General features: G+C 36.1%; 1 protein-coding gene across 1 annotated transcript; it reads right to left on the bottom strand.

Annotated features, from left to right (window-relative positions):
• Positions 1-1977: 1977 nt before the first annotated feature.
• Positions 1978-3921, bottom strand: LOC143021808 (uncharacterized). Its single transcript, XM_076179544.1, has 3 exons — positions 3639-3921; positions 3368-3502; positions 1978-2859 (listed from the first exon to the last, which is right to left on the bottom strand). The coding sequence occupies exons 1-3, from the start codon at positions 3899-3901 to the stop codon at positions 1986-1988; spliced, it is 1272 nt and encodes a 423-aa protein (XP_076035659.1). The 5' UTR covers positions 3902-3921; the 3' UTR covers positions 1978-1985.
• Between the last annotated feature and the right edge of the window lie 8971 nt (positions 3922-12892).

The following is a 12892-nucleotide window of genomic DNA, read 5'->3' as shown; positions in this document are numbered from 1 at the left end:
TCCTTGATGTATTTTTATTTCATGTGTTGCACTTGTATATTTAATATTTGAATAGAGTGGCTGTGCACGCGGAAGGCTGGACCAAATAACTTAATACAGACCTTACTAATGATCGTTGGACTTAAACTGACGGCTAAACTTGAGACTCAGCTGAACACTGGAAAACTGAACTCTCTCCTGCTTGTTAGCTTCAAGGAAATCTATGGAGGGCTAAAGCTCTTCCTTTAGGGATGGACCTAGTTGTCTTTAGCATTTATGATTGGCCATTGTTACATATATAAGTATCCTATATATATAAGGGTTGAATATAGATTTTACTTTGGTTGAAAAGACGTCAATTATGCAACGGACGAGGATCCAGCGTTACGTAATGCATAGAGATATGTTGGGTTGACGTCTTAATATCCCACTTGAATAATTTTAGCTCTGTAAGATGCAGTAGTTTTGTGTATAACCCTATAAGCATTAACGTGAATTTAGTATTGTGTTTCTGTGTTAATGTAATACCAATTATGTATTAGTTCCATGCATTACAAAACATACTTCCCGCGGGACGCTAAGCGTGAGTACCCGAAATGTTTAGGCTGTCTTGGCCAATCAGGTTCAATCTCCATAGACGCTAATCCTAAGGGCCAATCGAGGTGATTTTTGTAGGAGGAATAATCGCTCTGGGGTGTATTGAACTGCTGGTTTTAGAAGCGGAGTGCCATGTAGAGGATGTGTAGCTTCGGGCAGGATAGTCGGCTGATGCAAGTCCTCTGTACTCACCTGTTTGTACGTAATCTAATCAACTCAGCTAGTAAATAATTTGGATGATATGTGATGCGGGAAGCCTGGACAGTGAATCTCTTGATAATTATTTCTCTTCCAGCCGCGTTTAAAAGATTAACAAACCTAGAAATATTATGTCATTATTGTGGCGAAATTGCATGTATGAATGTTGCATAGTGTGCCTGGATGGTTGGTATCCGTGTAAGTGATGCGTGATGTCGGAGAGTCGAAGCTTAAGCAAGGGTGTGTGTAGCGGGGGGATGCCGGGGGTGGTCCCGGCAGCACTCACGTCAAAGATGAGACAAATCCGTGTACGTTTCTCGCTGTGTAGGTGAACAGTTGCCAGATGTCGCTAGCCATTTATAGAATCGTCCTGTTTTCAAAAAAGGATGTGTTTGTTGGATAATCATTTCACTTTGTGTAACAATTAGACTCTATAGGTAACGTTTATTCTAGTTCTAGTTAGGTATATAATTTCAAATATGATAATGATGCCATAAGATAGCGCTGTGCAGGAATTTGCAAACAGAAGTACGTGTATCTGCAAACATATAGTCACGTGCTGGGAGGTTGGTACGATGCATTGCATGTAGCTAGATAATGTAGGCCCTTGTGGACACTTAGTTGTAAGCCGAGGTATTTAATATATACTATAATAAGGAGCAATGTGCCTCTGTGTATACTTCTTTCTGTGTGTGGTTATGTGCGTAATGTCTGTCAATTAAGATACGCCGGAAAAACGATCTTCTAGAAAAAGTGAAGATGAAAATAGTGTGATTCAAAACTTAAACATTAAAAAAGACTAGGTAATAAAATCTTATATGTCATTTGACAGTGACTTGGATGCGCTTTTGGTTTAAAATATAACAATTGAAAATGTTATATCAAAAGTAATCGCCTAAGCAACGAAATAATAAATTTATTTCGAAAAAATGTGCATTTTAATTTATTAATAAATAGTTAAAGGAGATCGAAATCGAATAACAAGAGAAATCAGAATCCCGTGATTTTCAGGGGCGTTTACACTAATATTTCATAATCTTCCTAAATAATAAATAAAAATGTAACTGTATTCTAAAATAAAGGCAATTACCTAGAGAACATTTATTTGAATGCCTCATGCTAAATTGTTTTCATTGATTATTAGTTAGTATATATTTGTGATTGATTTGAAATAAGTTAGGTATAGGAAATGAAACAGTAATATGGAAACATCAATGTATTTTAGCATTTGGTAGATTTTTTAATATGTTTAAGGCTAAATTCCTTTTCCTTTTTGTTATCTTGCCTTTCAGTAAGGCAGCTTTGCCTCTTGGTTGGCCAAACTGACGCCTAGCAATGGTCGTTGGCTGACAAGGAATTTTTCTCTTTGCCGCCCCCGATGCCTTAAAAATAGTGCAGCCTGCAGTCCGAAGGAAAGTATTAACCTGCGCAGGATTTCTGCAGGATTTCAGCCTCTGTTCAAATACCGCAAAGGAGCTGAGCATGCAGGTGCTTTTAGTTCTTTTTAATTCTCTATTGATCATGCTTGTGAACTCATCAATGCTGGTGTCAATTGATTGATTTTCATTTGTTGTCTGTGCGGAGGTCTCGATAACGACAGCTACATCTCCTTGCTCATCGTCACGTGCAGCTGGTTCTTTATTAACATGAGATACTGCATTAACAGGTGTATCAGCAAATAAGCCATCGAAAAAATTCAATGTCGGCATCGGTTTGTCGCCGTATATCACCTTATACAAGACTTCTTTTTCAGCAACAGTGCAGGCGTATAGTTGTGGAAGGCGAACTGCGCTGTACTGCGACGCTGCTAATTGATGTTTGCAAACGCTTCCTGTGTTTCCACAGAGGCAGCTGCACATGCCGATTGAGAGGTCCACATTGTAACAAATGCCCTCTTGTGAAGCTGACTTAACAGTATAAACTGTTCCTCCAGCATGAGTGACAGCGCACATTGGAATGGTGCTGGTGGAAGGTTTGCAAGAACTGTCCTTTTTGAGGAGGACATCTGACAACCGTAGACGAAGGTAATTGTTGTAAACGTCAGCCATTACCAACAGCAGCTGGGCACCGTTGTGTGCCTTGTTCCTGTACACAATTAGGAAATAATCATTACAATTATGAATTTTTGTTAATTAAAAGAATTCCTATTATTAAAAATTTACATTAAAATTACGCTCAAATCTAAGGCTAAAGTAAGTGGGTTGCATACATCAAACATCTAAAATCAAGTATTTAAAGTTGCTGCAATCCAAAATCAGGAGTAAAATTTAATAGGTATAAAACGCCAAGGTTGCAATATTTTCAGGAATTAATATGTGTTTTTACATTGAAAGTACTATTCTGCAACTTTTTAATTAACTTTTTTATTAATCATCACCATCACACTTTGTTTGCATTGATTTGATAGGTGTTAGTTGATTATGTTTTTTTTCTGTCTATTAGCTCAAAATAAATGTATTATTAATCAATTTCAATATTAATAAATTAAAATTGCGGTAAACTGAGGTAGATGATGACTAGGCTACCATCTCGCTATTTAGCAATTTCCTTCCATAAAAAGCAACTGCTATAAAATGTCTTGGCATTACAATACCTGTTGAGCACGATGTCCTTAATCACCATCATCATGCTTTCACACATATTGTTGGTGTTGTGACCCCGTAGTAGAAAGCCACATCTCCATGGTAGGCTCCACTCTTCCCTGCGTTCTACTGCTGATCTAAAGTACCTGAAACAAGTACAATTCTTAAGATACTACAACTTAATAGTTAATTTATGTTATTATATCACATATTATTGTGTAACCATATTAGATATTTGGTATGTGCATTATAATTTACATGAGTTTGTAAGTAGTTACTAACTCGGTACATTTGACGTTATTTTGCGAGAGTTCTGAGTTTAGAAACTCTAACCATATTTCTTCGAAAGAACATATGGACTCTGCGTACACCAGCTTCTTGAGAACAGAAATCAGGGGTTTTCGATGTTCGTTGGCGACTTTATTTCTGGAATTCCATAACCAGCGCCATGCGGCCTGCAGGACATGGAACACGCAGAGAAACAACTTGCTCTGAGGCCACATCTCGTGCAATGCTCCTCGCTCAGCGTCACTGTCATCCGTCATGAAGCACTCAGGGTGCAGCTTGCCGTTGAACGCGACGTCACTCAGCATAGCTTGAAGACTGAAACCTGCAAAACATTCAAGTGGAAATAAAGACAAATATAAAGCTACCTATTTGAATGAAAAAATCTTAATCAGCAGATTACTTCTAGTTACATATGTGTTGGTATAATTTAAATTGCAATTTTTGTTATGTGACGTACCTCTGAGGTAATCTTCTTTAGTTTGGGTTGATGATAAGATGACCCCGAGGGGAAGACCCCCAGCTGCGCTCGAGCAGACAAGGATAGTAAGTGAACAGTTGGTCTTGTCCACGTGACTAGTCGCGTCCACAAACACCACCTCGCATGCTGATTGCATTTCCTTGTGGATCCTATACATAAAATCGGTGACGAGAACTGCAACGTATCCGCCAGGAGTCTCTGCAAAATTGATGAGATGCTGCGGCATTTTGTTCTTGGTTCGCTGCATGGCATCCAAGACGGACATGTCATCGAAATTACCGTGGTTCTCTGCCGTCCATCTTGCCCTCAGACTGACTACAGCGTCTAATGTGGGATTCACTCTTCTATCTGCCAGCAGAGCGATGTCACTTTCAAAATCATTCTTCAGCTGGTGATGGCGTCGAGCTTGGGCACCTAGCATGCCTTTAAAATATTGGTTCACATTGTTAGTTATATATTTAGTAGATATAAGTACGCACTTTTTATGAAATTAAGACGCGCTGCTCTACAAGTGCCTAGATACAGTATGATAAAAAATAAAACATAATTGAACTAATCTTGTGGTACGATGGTCTTTTAGTCTTTTTCTTTTTGCTGATTTCAATAGCAATGGTACGAGATAAGAAGCTTATTCGATAGGTATGCTGCATAATTTGTAAAAATAGTTACACGCATCACCGACATGAAAATAAAATATAAAGTTCTCTTACCTACTGCAAGAATTGTTCACGATTTTTTTTTTTATCTCTCTGTACCAACTGCACACATGTACAGTGAGTCATGAAAATTGTTTTACACTTGCGGTGGTACTACTTCATTTTGTTGCGGTTTTATACTAAATTTATTAGCTGTTTTGCGTAAAAATGATACGGGATAAGAAGCATAATCCATCTTCTATCCATCCCTATTGTTGTTACATGATCCATCGTTGTAAGAGCGCCACCAGCACCATTCCAATGTGCGCTGTCACTCATGCTGGAGGAACAGTTTATACTGTTAAGTCAGCTTCACAAGAGGGCATTTGTTACAATGTGGACCTCTCAATCGGCATGTGCAGCTGCCTCTGTGGAAACACAGGAAGCGTTTGCAAACATCAATTAGCAGCGTCGCAGTACAGCGCAGTTCGCCTTCCACAACTATACGCCTGCACTGTTGCTGAAAAAGAAGTCTTGTATAAGGTGATATACGGCGACAAACCGATGCCGACATTGAATTTTTTCGATGGCTTATTTGCTGATACACCTGTTAATGCAGTATCTCATGTTAATAAAGAACCAGCTGCACGTGACGATGAGCAAGGAGATGTAGCTGTCGTTATCGAGACCTCCGCACAGACAACAAATGAAAATCAATCAATTGACACCAGCATTGATGAGTTCACAAGCATGATCAATAGAGAATTAAAAAGAACTAAAAGCACCTGCATGCTCAGCTCCTTTGCGGTATTTGAACAGAGGCTGAAATCCTGCAGAAATCCTGCGCAGGTTAATACTTTCCTTCGGACTGCAGGCTGCACTATTTTTAAGGCATCGGGGGCGGCAAAGAGAAAAATTCCTTGTCAGCCAACGACCATTGCTAGGCGTCAGTTTGGCCAACCAAGAGGCAAAGCTGCCTTACTGAAAGGCAAGATAACAAAAAGGAAAAGGAATTTAGCCTTAAACATATTAAAAAATCTACCAAATGCTAAAATACATTGATGTTTCCATATTACTGTTTCATTTCCTATACCTAACTTATTTCAAATCAATCACAAATATATACTAACTAATAATCAATGAAAACAATTTAGCATGAGGCATTCAAATAAATGTTCTCTAGGTAATTGCCTTTATTTTAGAATACAGTTACATTTTTATTTATTATTTAGGAAGATTATGAAATATTAGTGTAAACGCCCCTGAAAATCACGGGATTCTGATTTCTCTTGTTATTCGATTTCGATCTCCTTTAACTATTTATTAATAAATTAAAATGCACATTTTTTCGAAATAAATTTATTATTTCGTTGCTTAGGCGATTACTTTTGATATAACATTTTCAATTGTTATATTTTAAACCAAAAGCGCATCCAAGTCACTGTCAAATGACATATAAGATTTTATTACCTAGTCTTTTTTAATGTTTAAGTTTTGAATCACACTATTTTCATCTTCACTTTTTCTAGAAGATCGTTTTTCCGGCGTATCTTAATTGACAGACATTACGCACATAACCACACACAGAAAGAAGTATACACAGAGGCACATTGCTCCTTATTATAGTATATATTAAATACCTCGGCTTACAACTAAGTGTCCACAAGGGCCTACATTATCTAGCTACATGCAATGCATCGTACCAACCTCCCAGCACGTGACTATATGTTTGCAGATACACGTACTTCTGTTTGCAAATTCCTGCACAGCGCTATCTTATGGCATCATTATCATATTTGAAATTATATACCTAACTAGAACTAGAATAAACGTTACCTATAGAGTCTAATTGTTACACAAAGTGAAATGATTATCCAACAAACACATCCTTTTTTGAAAACAGGACGATTCTATAAATGGCTAGCGACATCTGGCAACTGTTCACCTACACAGCGAGAAACGTACACGGATTTGTCTCATCTTTGACGTGAGTGCGTCCCGGCATCGCCTGCCATACCCTCGCATAGAGAGAGTAAGCCTAGCATTGGTGTTGAACACACGTGTAAAATCCTCATGTTCGCTAAGCAGAATAAACAAGAGAAGACTGAACTCCTGCCTTTCCCTGATCCGGACAATTGTAGGCGTGAACTTGTCTTTAACTCGTGATTCCATGATCACGGCCCACGAGAAAGAGAAAAAGGTGAGTTAATGTACACGCGAATACGTAACATTATTATTATTATTACTGTAATTATTATTATTATTATCATTATTATTTCTTAATTGTTACTCAATTGTATGTCCTTGGTTATAACCATCTTGTTGATCCTATTAACTGAAATAAATAATGTTAAACTTTCCAATTGTGTTTTTTTTTTCGCGATACAAACAAATGGAATGGCAACCTGCTTTCTGGTACTGTGATCTGAGCAACCCAAAGATATAGGGTCTTGTGAAATATTCATACAATCTTAGAACTTCCTATATGTTACGGGTCAGAAGTGTGAGATTCGTAACACCATCTACATTTCTTTGTATAATATTTTAGCCAATAGCACAGGCCCTGAAAGTCACCGACACGGCCATTTGAAGCACTGGGCATCTTTGCTGAAATGAGTCTCTTTCGTTCGGGGGTCACTGATGTCATGCCATATATTCACTCCCCCCCCCCCCCCCCGTGATAGGAGCCCGTGTTGAAGCGCTTACCCCGACAGAACAATAAATACTTAGTCTTTGAATTGTATTGTCTCGTTTAAATAACGGTACAGACACTAGCATTGAAAAATAGCGAAAAAAATTTTTTTTGTCGGAAATGGGCATTTCTCGTGTGTTTTGAGATTAAAAAAAAGTTTGGGTGCCTGTAATTTTGCGCCCAAACTTTCCGCTACCACTGTACATGCAGACATTAGATTCGAATTTCTTCTGTCAAAGAATATGTAAAACTAAGTAGAATTCCTCAGGTTCGATGATACTGTATTCATCAGTTTGCCTGATGGAAGAATGAGAATGTTTTATATAGTGGATAAAATATGTGATGGCTGTAGACATTTATTATCAACCCCCCCCCACACACACACACATGCACAAACACACGCACGCAAAAGAATGTGTGCATATGATATTTGTGTTTATGTATGCATGTATTTTCAAACAATATGAAGATTAATAATTCTTTATCCACTCCTCCCGTTCGAAGAAATTTGAATTGTTTACTTTTTCTCTGGTCTAATACATCAAAACAGAGAAAAAGAGCTAACTTTAGCATTTTGTTTTCGGCTTCAAAGAATTCGCAGTTTACAATTGTAATGTGTTTGGGAAATGCTTAGAATAGGGCGTGGTCACATACAGACGGCTTATATTAGGCAAGGTCTAAATATACAGGTCAGACCGTTTAAATTATTGTGCGCAGCTTCTGACGTCATTAGGCTGGGTCCGATTTCTCTTTGTGAAACACTGAAGAAAACTGTGAAACGCCAAGGAAGACAGGAACTATAATATTTTATATATTATATATATATAATATATATATTCATATATATAGACAGGAACTATAATATTTTATATATATTTATATATATATTTCATGTAATATTTGTCAGAATATAACTAATTGCGTGGAGCGGTGCGAGCGAAGACAACGACGGACCAGCTTCAACTGACAGCTATAGGACCCGCCAACCCCACTTTGAACAGCCAGGTGATGTTCACGGGCCCGCTGCGCCAACTCCCTCGAAATTCGGTCGGAAGTGGTTAGCCCTTATCCTTAGATCTTGTTATTAGGTAGGGCCCTAAAGTGAGGGACGAAAACCGTGATCTTAATAGAAAATTAGATCATGTGTATCGTATCCGTCTATTCTCTCCTGCCATCCTTTTCAAGGTTTTATCTTCCCTAAACCTCTATCTACACTTTATCTTAAGCTTAAAAAACAAAATTACTATTTAAAAATAGAAAGCGAAAGAAGTAGTAGTCCTCTTTTTAATTAGAAATAATAATAATAGTTCAACAAACAACGGGTGCCCCCGTCCTTTCTCTCATGTCTTTCCTTTCAGAATTGTGTCTGTCCTAAATCCCTTTCTGCCCGTTGCCTTAAACTAAAAGATATTCCTTAAACTCGTATAAAGAAATAACAGAAGTGTTATCCCTATATTTTTTCTCCTGATTTCCACTCAAGGCTTTTTCCTTTAATCCTCTCACGACCCCATAGCCAGCCCATATATTCATAAAGTTAACGAAATTTTGAAATAGCAAGTGTAAATTGGGCCGGGCACTCGCCTTTGGCGTATTTAATGACGATTATTTAGAATATAATGCCTGCCGGCTATTAAATTTCTACTTGCATGTTTGATGTTTCTCTCCTGACAGTTGGATTTCAATGACAACCATACAGCCCTGAAGGCCAATCAAGTTTTCGAAATTACCAAATGAGAGCTATGCAACGAAGAATGAATTAAATCATAATGAAAAACGTATATGTATATATATATATATATATATATATATATATATATATATATATATATATATATATATATATATATATATATATATATTACAAAGGATTACAAGGGCGGATGCGAAAAAAAAATCATATTAACAATAAAACAATAAACAAAAACTATAATAATGTAAATAACAAACAAAATACATAAATAAATGCACAGGTATAGCCAAACAACAAACAAACAGGTAAACAGCAAACAACAATAAATCGACACACAACCAACAATAAATGAAAATCAGACAGACAAATGACGACAAAACAAAAACAAACATAAAATTAATTATAAGCATTACAGCATCTTGCTTAGGTGTTTATCTAAATGATTCTTAAAGCTTCGAACTGAACTACATTGCACTACCTGTGCAGGAAATTTATTCCATTCATTAACTACACGGTTGGCAAAGTTGTTTCTACCTACTTCCAAGTTGAATCTACTTCCTGACAGTTTGAGACCATTATTTATTGTCTTATTCGCATTCAGTGTAAAAATTTCGTCACTTTTGATGCTGTCAATTCCCTTTAGAATCTTAAAGACCTGTATCAAGTCACCCCTGAGTCTTCGCTTATTTCTTTTAGTAAAAATAGATTCATATGTATGATTTATTTCTGATATTTGGAATCAGTTTTGTGGCTTACCATTGTACTTTTTTCCAATCTGTCAATGTCTTTAATGAGATTCGGTGACCATACGGAAACAGCACATTCCAAAAGTGGACGAACTAACGATTTAATGATATATGGACTTTTGAGGTCAAAAGATCGCGCAATCAGTCCTAGAATCTTGTTTGCTTTCTCAGAGGCTGAAATACACTGCTTAGAGGATTTGAGATCGTTATTGATGGTTACGCCGAGATCCTTATAATTATTCACTTATGTTAACGATTTCCCAAATAACTTGTAATCGTACTTAATGTTATTTTTACCTATGTGCATCACCTTGCATTTATTTGTGTTAAATTTCATTAGCCACTTTTCAGACCATTGCTGTAATTTATCTAAATCTTCTTGAATATGTAATTGGTTTGAGTGATCATTTGCCACTCCGCACAGTTTTGTATCATCAGCAAATTTGGAAACAGTAGATTTTAGTCCATGGTCTATATAATTTATATATACTATGAATAGAAGTGGTCCAAGAACGGAACCCTGAGGAACTCCACTTGTAACATTTTTCCATCTAGAAGTTTTTCCATTTAAAACAACTCTCTGTTTTCGACCATTCAACCAATTACTAGTCCAACCTAATAGGCTACCACTTATTCCGTGTAAAGCTAATTTAGTAAGTAGTCTTTCGTGTGGGACGGTATCAAAAGCTTTTGCAAAGTCTAGATATATTAAATATATATTGTTTCTTTTGTCATAATTCGAGATAACTGTGTTGTAGAATTCGAGTAAGTTAGTCACGCAAGAACGTTTCCGTCTGAAACCATGCTGACTATCATTTATCAAACGGTTACTTTCTAAATGATGTTCGATAGCATCTCTGATGATAGTTTCCATTATTTTTCCTACGATTGAAGTCAAACTTATAGGCCTATAGTTATTTGGCTTCTTTTTGTCACCTTTTTTGAATATGGGAGTAACGTTAGCTAGCTTCCATTCTCTTGAGACATCTCCGGATATGATGGATTTCTTGAAAATAATTTCTAATGGAACAACAATCTCATTTTTCATTTCCTTTAAGATTCTTGGATGCCAACCGTCAGGCCCTTGTGTTTTATTAACTTTGAGTTTATCTATACACCTTTTAATTTTTTCTTTTGTTATATTTACCGTAGTGAGTAAGTTTACCCTAGACTTTTCACAGGTTTCAGTTTGGAATTCACTTTGAGGTGTTTCGTTTACGAATACCGAGCTAAAATAATTGTTTAAGATATTACACATTCCTTCATTTGAATATTCAAGTTGACTGTCAGCAGATAATAATGGACCAATGTGATTCCTAACAACCTTTTTATCTCTAATGTAACTATAGAATTCTTTGGGGTTCTCTTTGGATTTATCAGCGATATTCATTTCGTATTGTCGTTTTCTTTTTCTTATTGTCTTTTTTAAATCTCTCTGTATTGATACGTAACTTTCATAGTCATTAGATGCACCCGAGCACATATATTTCTTATAAGCCTGTCTTTTTAGCAATACTTTATATATATATATGATATAATATATTATATATATAATATATATATACATGTTTATATATATATATATATATATATATATATATAAATATATGCAAGGTTGACCACGAAGAAAAACTATTAAAGCAGAGCGCTTTCATGTATTCACATCTTCAGTGTTTTTCCTGCATATATATATATATATATATACATATATATATATACAAGAATATATATATATATATATATATATATATATATATTTCGAGAAAGAAATTGAATGAAACATATGTTCACATTACGCTTATATTTCTTATAAGCCTGTCTCTCTTTAGCAATACTTTTTTCATATATATATATATACTTATATATATACATATACATATATATATATATGCAAGGTTTACCACGAAGAAAAACTATTAAAGCAGAGCGCTTTCGTGTATTCACATTTTCAGGAACACACGCTCCCAGTGTTTTTCCTGCATATATATGTATATATATATATATATATATATATATATATATATATATGTATGTATATATATATATATATATATATATATATATATTTCGAGAAAGAAATTGAATGAAACATATGTTCACATTACGCTTCAGGAGCATTAAGCACACCTGTTGGAAGGAACTTACAATAACAAGGTAAAATAAAGCAAGCAAAGGTAATAAACCTAGCATTTTATATGTCTCAAGGCTTTACTAGTATGAAGAAGCGGATTCATTTGTACGGCAAATCGAAGGGGCAGATAGGAGTCCCCTATGACCAACAAGCGAGTGATCATTAGTTTGGTCCGGGATGGAACAACAGGCCGCATCAAGTGTCCTTTTTTATTTCTATTTATTGTAATTATTTATTTATTTATTTGTTTATTTATTTGTTTATTTATCTATTTTTGTATAAAAGTATGTATCTTTATCCACAGCTCTTTTTTTTTTTTTTTTTTTGGCAATACTAGTTCCTTCAGGAGATTGTCTGAGACACCCTGAGCCTGCCTCCTGCCTTCCTACTTCCGTACCCATACACTTATTTTTCTTGGCTGTTTTCTCATAACAGAATCGCGCATTGTGGCTTGGGGCACCCTTGCACAAGGGACAACAGCGACTCGAAGCACATTCTTCTGCAATGCTATGACGTCTGGGATTGCGCGAAAACGCTGGCAAATTCGTTTTTTTTTTTTTTTTCAGCATCGTGTAAATGGTTTACTGCTTGCGTCTTTGCCAGTCTGAAATTCGTTCTGGGAGGGCGGCAAGACAAAAGCTAGCGTCTAGCGTCAAAAGCAGCGCCGTGTAAACAGGCCTATACGAAGTTGAACTGTTTACTTAGTTTGTAATTTCCGAAATTCAATATACTTGTACAATTCTTTACAAATGCGATTTTTTGTGGTATTATGAATTTGTCAACCGCTAATGTTAAACAAATGTTAATCAATTGTGAAACCTATAAACTCTCGCCAAGCTTTATTGCATAAAATGTCGAACCCTTTACCCCTACTGA

This window comes from Oratosquilla oratoria, chromosome 43 (assembly GCF_046742065.1).
Source record: "Oratosquilla oratoria isolate Oo_2021 chromosome 43, ASM4674206v1, whole genome shotgun sequence".
Classification (NCBI taxonomy): Eukaryota; Metazoa; Arthropoda; class Malacostraca; order Stomatopoda; family Squillidae; genus Oratosquilla; species Oratosquilla oratoria.
The sequence above is the reverse complement of the archived record's forward strand: the minus strand, read 5'-3'. Positions and strand labels throughout refer to the sequence as shown.

Coding starts and splice junctions, on each gene's coding strand:
- LOC143021808 (XM_076179544.1), bottom strand. CDS start 3,901: ATGACGGATGACAGTGACGCTGAGCGAGGAGCATTGCACGAGATGTGG. Junction 3,503..3,638: donor AATAACGTCAAATGTACCGA/GTTAGTAACTAC, acceptor TACTTGTTTCAG/GTACTTTAGATCAGCAGTAG. Junction 2,860..3,367: donor AAGGACATCGTGCTCAACAG/GTATTGTAATGC, acceptor AATTGTGTACAG/GAACAAGGCACACAACGGTG.